The 13,467-nt window shown below is 35.0% G+C and overlaps 1 protein-coding gene across 3 annotated transcripts in view; it reads right to left on the bottom strand.

The window, feature by feature from the left end:
• LOC148942667 (inactive phospholipase C-like protein 1) overlaps positions 1-13,467 on the bottom strand; it is a 440,344-nt gene that overhangs the window by 4,930 nt on the left and 421,947 nt on the right. For all 3 annotated transcript variants that reach the window (XR_016143118.1, XM_089102764.1, XM_089102765.1), the window contains exon 19: positions 1,218-1,532. Coding sequence is in view for 2 of the 3 variants with exons in the window: in XM_089102764.1 (XP_088958890.1) it covers positions 1,218-1,532 (315 nt within the window). In the remaining variant the exon portion in view is untranslated. The remainder of the gene's footprint in view (positions 1-1,217; positions 1,533-13,467) is intronic.

Consider the following 13,467-nt stretch of genomic DNA (forward strand, 5'->3'; position numbering starts at 1 on the left):
ATGACGACGTGGTCGTTTCCATTCGGTGGCCACGAGGTCAAAAACGTAGGTGAAATGGGGTTTCTTCTGGCATTCAGAGAAGATAATTTTACGATCTCAGCTTACGCTGAGCTACTTGCAGGGAAAATAGAATATGCATCGTACGGCTCATGAGGTTGGCATTACTGATAAAATAGTATCAGCGAAGTCCCTTTATCTTCGGGAGCCCTTTGGTTTGAGTCATACCCAGCTTCCTCAAACTCATGTTGGTTGGTGTCCAAGCTTCTGTGCTACATAGCATAGTTCACCTTACAGATACATGGAATATCTACATCTTTGTGAAGGATCTGACAGCAGGGTTGCGCCAGATTCTTCTGAGTCTCTCTGGTGTGGAAGATACATTGGAGATTCACGCGTTGGGTTTGCTCTTGACTGGTCTATCACTTGCCAGAATGGAGCCGACTTACGTAAAGTCCTTAACGACAGCTACTTGTTTTAAACGTAATTTGACCGCAGGAGGAGCTGGTTGAGGTGATCATGGATCAATAAGAATGGTTTTGTTTTACAACAGCTGATGTTGAACCCAACTTTGCTCGCTTCTTCTTCCGACTGTTGGCGCTGCAACAAATTCTTTGAGGGTCTTGGTCATGACCGCCAATTAGTCAACAAAGCCAGCATCAATCAAAAGTCTGTCACTGAACTTCACACCGAAATTCATAGTTTAGTCGTCATAGCCAATGACGCAATAAATAAAAATATACAGGAGCAGCAGCACATCCCTGCCTTATTCCTTCCCAAATGTTTAATAGCCGGCTAGTGCCTTTGTATACAGGAATCAATTGAGTCAATATGAGTGGGGTCGCTGCCCCCTCCTCAACTGTTAGCTGCTTACGGCAAGTTTGAACTGTCGTTTTTACGAAAAGCTTATTAGAATGTAACAAACTTAAGCGCTAGTGTGAAAAATCGGCAATTTCCAGTTTTAGTGAAAACTCTATACTTAAAAGCAAGTGTATTTAAATGACTATAATTATTCTTTATTTATTTTATTTGGACTAATTTTTTGAAAATTTGCATTTTTTTTCTTCAAAATTCCGTAAAGAAAGATTAAGGAGCTAAAGGTTTACTTTTACGAAGGGTAATTTATGTCTCTTCTTGTTTTTTAGCGGGGCTTTCTACTTTTATATGAAAACAAAAACTCTGCTTTATATTCAATTCTGGATAAAAACAATTTGACTTACTTGTTCTAAAATATTTGCTGCCTCTTTTTTACTTTTTTCCAACAGATCCAACTGTCCTTTAACAATTCTTACATTCCATGCAAAGTTTTCAATAGCTTTTGTCATCTTCTTCCCTTTAAGCCCATGGCTAGAGCACATCGTTTCAATTTCTTCGGTTAATTGAGAAATACCATCTAAACCACCATGAAGCTGAGTAACAATACTTTCTGAATGTTCTACGATCCAATGACTCTCCATAAGTGTCCTTTCCAGGCAAATTATGGTTCTCTGCAACGGTGGGGGTAAGCAAGGACATTGAACGTGTAGAACCGGAAACTGAAAGTCGACAAGAATGAAAAAGCAATGTTCCTATTTGAGCTGTTTATCTAATTGGAAAACTATAAGGGATAAGAGCAGAGGCAGTTTAAGGGGAGGCACAGAGAGGATACTTGCCCCTGGTGCATAAAATTTTAGGGGTGAAAAATTTCAAATATAAAATATAACGGTTGAAATGTTATTTTTATTAAAACAATGTAGAGGGCTAGTTAATAAATGAAAATAAGTAATCAAATACTAATTAAATAGTAGAATAAAAACAAGTTAAAAATAATTATTTAATTGAATAATTAAATAAAATAATTAATAATAATTATTATTATTTACTTATTATTTAAATAATAAGTTAAAATTAATTAAAAAACAAATTATTATATAACTAAATGAAAATAATTTAGTTAGTAAATGAATATTTTGTTAGAATTTGGCCTGAAAATCCTGTAGTATAATCGCTAAGTAAAAATTTACCAAGTAAGATCAATAGGTAACAATTCTTTGTCCAATCACTTTTTACGAATAAAAACTTTAGAAAAATTGTGTCGTGCTTTTTGTGAAAGTTTTGAGAGCGACAATGTCGCATCAGAAAAGTATCAATCTGCATGAATTGAAGGTTTTACAGAAGAACTAAAAGAATCGAGTTTTGAGATGCCTGGCACGAGAAGGAATATGGCAGAAAATCTGATACCCATCTCTCCCAAACTGTATTGGTAAGGAAGCTGAAAGCTATAATGTTCATATAAAGGGCTTTTACATATTGGTTTAGTAACAGCTGATGTGCACGATCATTTTCAGAGATTTGAAAGTAACTTTTTGAAAACAAGGGTGTTCATATTAATACTGATGCTATCACTCCTTTGACAATGCTAAGAATTAAACAATATTCTTACTTCATAATTATTGTGAAAGATCTATGCAAAGAATTTGATTTATCCCTTATAAGCCGAACTGAATTGCCTGAAGATCTAAACGCTATTTTTAGTAAGGATATAAAGTCACAATCAGTTACGAGGTCTAAAAGAGACAAGGATCAGAAGCTGGTTACTGTAATCCTTTGCTTTGACTTGAAAAAAGGTTTTTGGACTCCAAAAAGAAAACGCTTCTTGTTCCTTTTAAAAACGATCAATACTAAAATCTCACTGCAGTTTTGTAGTAACCTCAATGAAAAAGTAGGATGGTCATAATAGACACAAGAAAAAGAAAGTCTATTTAGCCTTATGGTCTGAGTTGATTGAGGAACGATTGGCAATGATAGCACAGTGTGATATATTCATTTTAGCAAGAGTTTTTTTCTGATCATTCAGAGATTTAAGAACTGATCACTTTGCCTGATTCTCGTGTTCCACGGAACAGGAATAGTACCAGTTTCAGGATAGGCCTACTCCTAGGAAGTTACTAGATGTTCAATTCATCAATGTGATATATTACTAGGATGGGTATTTGTCCACTCAAGATGTTGACTCAGTTCACTGTGCCATTAAACAACAGTCTGAAAAGTTGGAAAATCATTTGCCTCTTTCATTAATGCGACTTTTTGCTAATGCCAAAGAGAGTAATTCAGATGTTATAACGCATATAAGCCTCATGAAGGAGTCTGATATTTAAAATTTACAAATATACACGCTAGAATGGAAAGATTACTCAAAGGTTCTTTTGAGTGAAGCCAAAGAACTAAGAATCAGTTCATTAGAAGATAAGAGCATAATATAAAGAGAGTGCTGAGGTTGAGTCTACACGCTAGAATGCAAAGATTACTCAAAAGTTCTTTTCAGTAAAGCCAAAGAACTAAGAATAAGTTCATCAGAAGACAAGAGTACAATATAAAGAGTGTTGAGGTTGAGTCTACACGCTAGAATGCAAAGAATACTCAAAAGTTCTTTTCAATGAAGTCAAAGAACTAAGAATCAGTTCATTAGAAGACAAGAGCACAACATAAAGAGAGTGTTGAGGTTGAGTCTACACGCTAGAATGCAAAGATTGCTCAAAAGGTCTTTTCAGTGAAGCCAAAGAACTAAGAATCAGTTCATCAGAAGACAAGAGCACAGAATAAACAGAGTGTTGATGTTGAGTCTACACGCTAGAATGCAAAGATTACTCAAAAGTTCTTTTCAGTGAAGCCAGAGAACTAAGAATCACTTCATCAGAAGACAAGTTCACAATATAAAGAGAGTTTTGAGGTTGAGTCTACACGTTAGAATGCAAAGATTACTCAAAAGTTCTTTTCAGTGAAGCCAGAGAACTAAGAATCAGTTCATCAGAAGACAAGAGCAGAATATAAAGAGAGTGTTGAGGTTGAGTCTACACGCTAGAATGCAAAGATTACTCAAAAGTTTTTTTCAGTGAAGCCAAAGAACTAAGAATCCGTTCATCAGAAGACAAGAGCACAATATGAAGAGAGTTTTGAGGTTGAGTCTACACGTTAGAATGCAATGATTACTCAAAAGTTCTTTTCAGTGAAGGCAGAGAACTAAGAATCAGTTCATCAGAAGACAAGAGCACAATATAAAGAGAGTGTTGAGGTTTAGTCTACACGTTAGAATGCAAAGATTACTCAAAATTTCTTTTCAGTGAAGCCAGAGAACTAAGAATCAGTTCATCAGAAGACAAGAGCACAATATAAAGAGAGTGTTGAGGTTGAGTCTACACGCTAGAATGCAAAGATTACTCAAAAGTTTTTTTCAGTGAAGCCAAAGAACTAAGAATCCGTTCATAAGAAGACAAGAGCACAACATAAAGAGAGTTTTGAGGTTGAGTCTACACGCTAGAATGTAAAGAATACTCAAAAGTTCTTTTCAATGAAGTCAAAGAACTAAGAATATGTTCATTAGAAGACAAGAGCACAACATAAAGAGAGTGTTGAGGTTGAGTCTACACGCTAGAATGCAAAGATTGCTCAAAAGTTCTTTTCAGTGAAGCCAAAGAACTAAGAATCAGTTCATCAGAAGACAAGAGCACAGAATAAACAGAGTGTTGATGTTGAGTCTACACGCTAGAATGCAAAGATTACTGAAAAGTTCTTTTCAGTGAAGCCAGAGAACTAAGAATCAGTTCATCAGAAGACAAGAGCACAATATAAAGAGAGTGTTGAGGTTGAGTCTACACGTTAGAATGCAAAGATTACTCAAAAGTTCTTTTCAATGAAGTCAAAGAACTAAGAATCAGTTCATTAGAAGACAAGAGCACAACATAAAGAGAGTGTTGAGGTTGAGAATACACGCTAGAATGCAAAGAATACTCAAAAGTTCTTTTCAATGAAGTCAAAGAACTAAGAATCAGCTCATCAGAAGACAAGAGCACAATATAAAGAGAGTGTTGAGGTTGAGTCTACACGTTAGAACGCAAAGATTACTCAAAAGTGCTTTTCAGTAAAGCCAAAGAACTAAGAATAAGTTCATCAGAAGACAAGAGCACAATATAAAGAGTGTTGAGATTGAGTCTACACGCTAGAATGCAAAGAAAACTCAAAAGTTCTTTTCAATGAAGTCAAAGAACTAAGAATCAGTTCATTAGAAGACAAGAGCACACCATAAAGAGAGTGTTGAGGTTGAGTCTACACGCTAGAATGCAAAGATTGCTCAAAAGTTCTTTTCAATGAAGCCAAAGAACTAAGAATCAGTTCATCAGAAGACAAGAGCACAGAATAAACAGAGTGTTGATGTTGAGTCTACACGCTAGAATGCAAAGATTACTCAAAAGTTCTTTTCAGTGAAGCCAGAGAACTAAGAATCAGTTCATCAGAAGACAAGAGCACAATGTAAAGAGGGTGTTGAGGTTGAGTCTACATGTTAGAATGCAAAGATTACTCAAAAGTTCTTTTCAGTGAAGCCAGAGAACTAAGAATGAGTTCATCAGAAGACAAGAGCACAATATAAAGAGAGTGTTGAGGTTGAGTCTACACGCTAGAATGGAAAGATTACTCAAAAGTTTTTTTCAGTGAAGCCAAAGAACTAAGAATCCGTTCATCAGAAGACAAGAGAACAATATGAAGAGAGTTTTGAGGTTGAGTCTAAACGTTAGAATGCAAAGAATACTCAAAAGTTCTTTTCAATGAAGTCAAAGAACTAAGAATCAGTACATTAGAAGACAAGAGCACAACATAAAGAGAGTGTTGAGGTTGAGTATACACGCTAGAATGCAAAGAATACTCAAAAGTTCTTTTTAATGAAGTCAAAGAACTAAGAATCAGTTCATTAGAAGACAAGAGCACAACATAAGAGAGTGTTGAGGTTGAGTCTACACGCTAGAATGCAAAGATTGCTCAAAAGTTCTTTTCAATGAAGCCAAAGAACTAAGAACCAGTTCATCAGAAGACAAGAGCACAGAATAAACATAGTGTTGATGTTGAATCTACACGCTAGAATTCAAAGATTACTCAAAAGTTCCTTTCAGTGAAGCCAGAGAACTAAGAATCAGTTCATCAGAAGACAAGAGCACAATATAAAGAGAGTGTTGAGGTTGAGTCTACACGTTAGAATGCAAAGATTACTCAAAAGATCTTTTCAATAAAGCCAAAGAACTAAGAATAAGTTCATCAGAAGACAAGAGCACAATATAAAGAGTGTTGAGGTTGAGTCTACACGCTAGAATGCAAAGAATACTCAAAAGTTCTTTTCAATGAAGTCAAAGAACTAAGAATCAGTTCATTAGAAGACAAGAGCACAACATAAGGAGAGTGTTGAGGTTAAGTCTACACGCTTGTATGCAAAGATTGCTCAAAAGTTCTTTTCAGTGAAGCCAAAGAACTAAGAATCAGTTCATCAGAAGACAAGAGCACAGAATAAACAGAGTGTTGATGTTGAGTCTACACGCTAGAATGCAAAGATTACTCAAAAGTTCTTTTCAGTGAAGCCAGAGAACTAAGAATCAGTTCATCAGAAGAGAAGAGCACAATGTAAAGAGGGTGTTGAGGCTGAGTCTACACGTTAGAATGCAAAGATTACTCAAAAGTTCTTTTCAGTGAAGCCAGAGAACTAAGAATCAGTTCATCAGAAGACAAGAGCACAATATAAAGAGAGTGTTGAGGTTGAGTATACACGCTAGAATGCAAAGAATACTCAAAAGTTCTTTTTAATGAAGTCAAAGAACTAAGAATCAGTTCATTAGAAGACAAGAGCACAACATAAGAGAGTGTTGAGGTTGAGTCTACACGCTAGAATGCAAAGAATACTCAAAAGTTCTTTTCAATGAAGCCAAAGAACTAAGAACCAGTTCATCAGAAGACAAGAGCACAGAATAAACATAGTGTTGATGTTGAGTCTACACGCTAGAATGCAAAGATTACTCAAAAGTTCTTTTCAGTGAAGCCAGAGAACTAAGAATCACTTCATCAGAAGACAAGTTCACAATATAAAGAGAGTGTTGAGGTTGAGTCTACACGTTAGAATGCAAAGATTACTCAAAAGTTCTTTTCAGTGAAGCCAGAGAACTAAGAATCAGTTCATCAGAAGACAAGAGCAGAATATAAAGAGAGTGTTGAGGTTGAGTCTACACGCTAGAATGCAAAGATTACTCAAAAGTTTTTTTCAGTGAAGCCACAGAACTAAGAATCCGTTCATCAGAAGACAAGAGCACAATATGAAGAGAGTTTTGAGGTTGAGTCTACACGTTAGAATGCAATGATTACTCAAAAGTTCTTTTCAGTGAAGGCAGAGAACTAAGAATCAGTTCATCAGAAGACAAGAGCACAATATAAAGAGAGTGTTGAGGTTTAGTCTACACGTTAGAATGCAAAGATTACTCAAAATTTCTTTTCAGTGAAGCCAGAGAACTAAGAATCAGTTCATCAGAAGACAAGAGCACAATATAAAGAGAGTGTTGAGGTTGAGTCTACACGCTAGAATGCAAAGATTACTCAAAAGTTTTTTTCAGTGAAGCCAAAGAACTAAGAATCCGTTCATAAGAAGACAAGAGCACAACATAAAGAGAGTTTTGAGGTTGAGTCTACACGCTAGAATGTAAAGAATACTCAAAAGTTCTTTTCAATGAAGTCAAAGAACTAAGAATATGTTCATTAGAAGACAAGAGCACAACATAAAGAGAGTGTTGAGGTTGAGTCTACACGCTAGAATGCAAAGATTGCTCAAAAGTTCTTTTCAGTGAAGCCAAAGAACTAAGAATCAGTTCATCAGAAGACAAGAGCACAGAATAAACAGAGTGTTGATGTTGAGTCTACACGCTAGAATGCAAAGATTACTGAAAAGTTCTTTTCAGTGAAGCCAGAGAACTAAGAATCAGTTCATCAGAAGACAAGAGCACAATATAAAGAGAGTGTTGAGGTTGAGTCTACACGTTAGAATGCAAAGATTACTCAAAAGTTCTTTTCAATGAAGTCAAAGAACTAAGAATCAGTTCATTAGAAGACAAGAGCACAACATAAAGAGAGTGTTGAGGTTGAGAATACACGCTAGAATGCAAAGAATACTCAAAAGTTCTTTTCAATGAAGTCAAAGAACTAAGAATCAGCTCATCAGAAGACAAGAGCACAATATAAAGAGAGTGTTGAGGTTGAGTCTACACGTTAGAACGCAAAGATTACTCAAAAGTGCTTTTCAGTAAAGCCAAAGAACTAAGAATAAGTTCATCAGAAGACAAGAGCACAATATAAAGAGTGTTGAGATTGAGTCTACACGCTAGAATGCAAAGAAAACTCAAAAGTTCTTTTCAATGAAGTCAAAGAACTAAGAATCAGTTCATTAGAAGACAAGAGCACACCATAAAGAGAGTGTTGAGGTTGAGTCTACACGCTAGAATGCAAAGATTGCTCAAAAGTTCTTTTCAATGAAGCCAAAGAACTAAGAATCAGTTCATCAGAAGACAAGAGCACAGAATAAACAGAGTGTTGAGGTTGAGTCTACATGTTAGAATGCAAAGATTACTCAAAAGTTCTTTTCAGTGAAGCCAGAGAACTAAGAATGAGTTCATCAGAAGACAAGAGCACAATATAAAGAGAGTGTTGAGGTTGACTCTACACGCTAGAATGGAAAGATTACTCAAAAGTTTTTTTCAGTGAAGCCAAAGAACTAAGAATCCGTTCATCAGAAGACAAGAGAACAATATGAAGAGAGTTTTGAGGTTGAGTCTAAACGTTAGAATGCAAAGAATACTCAAAAGTTCTTTTCAATGAAGTCAAAGAACTAAGAATCAGTACATTAGAAGACAAGAGCACAACATAAAGAGAGTGTTGAGGTTGAGTATACACGCTAGAATGCAAAGAATACTCAAAAGTTCTTTTAATGAAGTCAAAGAACTAAGAATCAGTTCATTAGAAGACAAGAGCACAACATAAGAGAGTGTTGAGGTTGAGTCTACACGCTAGAATGCAAAGATTGCTCAAAAGTTCTTTTCAATGAAGCCAAAGAACTAAGAAACAGTTCATCAGAAGACAAGAGCACAGAATAAACATAGTGTTGATGTTGAATCTACACGCTAGAATGCAAAGATTACTCAAAAGTTCCTTTCAGTGAAGCCAGAGAACTAAGAATCAGTTCATCAAAAGACAAGAGCACAATATAAAGAGAGTGTTGAGGTTGAGTCTACACGTTAGAATGCAAAGATTACTCAAAAGATCTTTTCAATAAAGCCAAAGAACTAAGAATAAGTTCATCAGAAGACAAGAGCACAATATAAAGAGTGTTGAGGTTGAGTCTACACGCTAGAATGCAAAGAATACTCAAAAGTTCTTTTCAATGAAGTCAAAGAACTAAGAATCAGTTCATTAGAAGACAAGAGCACAACATAAGGAGAGTGTTGAGGTTAAGTCTACACGCTAGAATGCAAAGATTGCTCAAAAGTTCTTTTCAGTGAAGCCAAAGAACTAAGAATCAGTTCATCAGAAGACAAGAGCACAGAATAAACAGAGTGTTGATGTTGAGTCTACACGCTAGAATGCAAAGATTACTCAAAAGTTCTTTTCAGTGAAGCCAGAGAACTAAGAATCAGTTCATCAGAAGACAAGAGCACAATGTAAAGAGGGTGTTGAGGCTGAGTCTACACGTTAGAATGCAAAGATTACTCAAAAGTTCTTTTCAGTGAAGCCAGAGAACTAAGAATCAGTTCATCAGAAGACAAGAGCACAATATAAAGAGAGTGTTGAGGTTGAGTCTACACGCTAGAATGGAAAGATTACTCAAAAGTTTTTTTCAGTGAAGCCAAAGAACTAAGAATCCGTTCATCAGAAGACAAGAGCACAATATGAAGAGAGTTTTGAGGTTGAGTCTAAACGTTAGAATGCAAAGAATACTCAAAAGTTCTTTTCAATGAAGTCAAAGAACTAAGAATCAGTACATTAGAAGACAAGAGCACAACATAAAGAGAGTGTTGAGGTTGAGTATACACGCTAGAATGCAAAGAATACTCAAAAGTTCTTTTTAATGAAGTCAAAGAACTAAGAATCAGTTCATTAGAAGACAAGAGCACAACATAAGAGAGTGTTGAGGTTGAGTCTACACGCTAGAATGCAAAGATTGCTCAAAAGTTCTTTTCAATGAAGCCAAAGAACTAAGAACCAGTTCATCAGAAGACAAGAGCACAGAATAAACATAGTGTTGATGTTGAATCTACACGCTAGAATGCAAAGATTACTCAAAAGTTCCTTTCAGTGAAGCCAGAGAACTAAGAATCAGTTCATCAAAAGACAAGAGCACAATATAAAGAGAGTGTTGAGGTTGAGTCTACACGATAGAATGCAAAGATTACTCAAAAGATCTTTTCAATAAAGCCAAAGAACTAAGAATAAGTTCATCAGAAGACAAGAGCACAATATAAAGAGTGTTGAGGTTGAGTCTACACGCTAGAATGCAAAGAATACTCAAAAGTTCTTTTCAATGAAGTCAAAGAACTAAGAATCAGCTCATTAGAAGACAAGAGCACAACATAAAGAGAGTGTTGAGGTTGAGTCTACACGCTAGAATGCAAAGATTGCTCAAAAGTTCTTTTCAGTGAAGCCAAAGAACTAAGAATCAGTTCATCAGAAGACAAGAGCACAGAATAAACAGAGTGTTGATGTTGAGTCTACACGCTAGAATGCAAAGATTACTCAAAAGTTATTTTCAGTGAAGCCAGAGAACTAAGAATCAGTTCATCAGAAGACAAGAGCACAATATAAAGAGAGTGTTGAGGTTGAGTCTACACGTTAGAATGCAAAGATTACTCAAAAGTTCTTTTCAGTGAAGCCAGAGAACTAAGAATCAGTTCATCAGAAGACAAGAGCACAATATAAAGAGAGTGTTGAGGTTGAGTCTACACGCTAGAATGCAAAGATTATTCAAAAGCTTTTTTCACTGAAGCCAAAGAACTAAGAATCCGTTCATCAGAAGACAAGAGCACAATATGAAGGGAGTTTTGAGGTTGAGTCTACACGTTCGAATGCAAAGATTACTCAAAAGTTCTTTTCAGTGAAGCCAGAGAACTAAGAATCAGTTCATCAGAAGACAAGAGCACAATATAAAGAGAGTGTTGAGGTTGAGTCTACACGCTAGAATGCAAAGATTACTCAAAAGTTTTTTTCAGTGAAGCCAAAGAGTTAAGAATCCGTTCATCAGAAGACAAGAACACAATATGAAGAGAGTTTTGAGGTTGAGTCTACACGTTAGAATGCAAATATTACTCAAAAGTTCTTTTCAGTGAAGCCAGAGAACTAAGAATCAGTTCATCAGAAGACAAGAGCAAAATATAAAGAGAGTGTTGAGGTTGAGTCTACACGCTAGAATGCAAAGATTACTCAAAAGGTCTTTTCAGTGAAGCCAGAGAACTAAGAATCAGTTCATCAGAAGACAAGAGCACAATATAAAGAGAGTGTTGAGGTTGAGTCTACACGCTAGAATGCAAAGATTACTCAAAAGTTCTTTACAGTAAAGACAAAGAATTAAGAATCAGTTTATCAGAACACAAGAGCACAATATAAAGAGAGTGTCGAGGTTGAGTCTTACGATTTATATAGATTGCATCAGAAGCAGTAGGGAATACAGGCATAGGTGTCTCACGAGTGATTGCCAATTAATTATTGAACCTCAGTCAAATCATTGGGGATACAAGGTGTTTATAAATGTTGTGAATCTGATTTTTGATGGAAGACATAACAAGCCTACTCCGTTTTATGTTAATAACTAACCAAGCTTACTACAAAACCATTTTAAAAAACAAGTGCCATTCGTTTCGACGTTGACGGTGGTTCGTGTACTTCAGTTTTTTCTTGTCGAGTACATTCAAACTTTTGGTAAATTCAGAAAAAAGGTAAATTTGGTAATTGATTAAGATACTTTTTTGACGATACGACAATTATGGACTCAAATTTCAGTTCAGGATTGCCACATCGTAAAGGAACAAAACGTTTTCTTCCATAGCACTATCTGTATCTGTTTTTCTGTTCGATCATGTCTAGACAACAGGTAGGCACAATGACATAAAATATAGTCTCTCATTATCCTCAGTTAATGCAAATACAGTCAGTAAAAAAAAAAAAAAAAAAAAAAAAAAAAAAAAAAAAAAACACTTCCATGATTTACAATAAAAGTTATTAATTTCCAAATTTTGATCGTGTTTTTCTCGAGTTTCAATCCAAGCAGGTGTAACGTTCATGCTCTCAGCCGGCAGCATGTCTGATTAGAGTGTTTTTAATATTTGAATAAAGTATTAAAACCAGAATGCTTGAGCCAAGCATTAGACGAATATGTTAATTATCTAAATTTACCATAAATGGACGATTATTCTTTATAGGAGGGGATGAGAGAAATAATTTGGTTTATATGAAAATAGTGGGAACAATGGACAATTCTTGGCATTCTGTAAAAATGAGATAAACAATTCGCGGTACCTTTCAAAAACAAAACACGATTTTTTTTGCAATTTCTCATGATTTGAAATCTTAATTGGTTTTTATCTAGGTAGGAAGCTAGTATGTGACAACCGTGCCGCCTTACACCGATTTTTTCTGATTGTGTATAGCAAAACGGTTTTTCATCTTTACAATAAATTTCTTGGAATGTTTCCTGTTGGCAATTCTTTTAGATTTATCTTACATTTATTTAAATTTAGTTTTGAATTTATCGAACCCACAATCAATTTCATTAAATACCAAATAGTTACGTGTTTTTTTAATGTCTATGTGGGAAGACATCAAAAACTCTTTTTTTAATAATAAAACTTAATTTCTAATTTTGGTCTCCATAGAAATTTTTGCTCAGGGTTGCCAGTCGTTGAGACTTCTCCAAGGACTTGAGGTTTCAGTCCCAAGCTAGGGACTCGAGATCTTGAAAAAAAATAAATCAATCAAATATTACCAGCAAAAAGTTATTTAGATCCTACTTTGTAAATTCTACTGCCATCTAATATTTTATAGAAAAGTATGACAAAGATAAGATGAAAGTTGAGTCACAAAATAGCGCTCATACGCCAAGATTTGTATGATTTGTTGGTAAGAACAATTAATGTAATACAATACAGAAATTACGAAAAATACGTAATATTTTAATAAAATAAAACCAATATTGGACCGTAAGAAAACTTAAAAATCTGTATGAAGATACTGGACAACGCATGTAAAAAAAAACCTATGAAGGCATGGTAAAAAAAGATTTTGCAGGTCAATGACACCTATTTTAAAACAAAACAAAAAAATACATACAAGATATGCAACAATCATCGAAAGATAAAAAAAAACTAAAAAAAAATAATATATGGACCTAAATCAGGCGAAACAATTCAAAATGAATACTAAAAATTCCAAATAAAATAGAGCATAAAGCTCCTCTTTTGTACGATTAGATTGGCAATATTTAATTTACACCATCAGTTGGAAGAAGCGCTGAAGACTGCTCATATTTATGCTGTTATTTATCTCTTTGTCTATTATTTGTGTTAATTAATTATCTCTTAGTGTCGACACATCTGAAAAATACCTAATTACAGCTCCGGCTTGAACAGATTAATTCTAACCAACAGA

The sequence above is a fragment of the Artemia sp. Qi Xiang Cuo genome, chromosome 16, assembly GCF_049724085.1.
Source record: "Artemia sp. Qi Xiang Cuo chromosome 16, ASM4972408v1, whole genome shotgun sequence".
NCBI classification, from domain to species: domain Eukaryota; kingdom Metazoa; phylum Arthropoda; class Branchiopoda; order Anostraca; family Artemiidae; genus Artemia; species Artemia sp. Qi Xiang Cuo.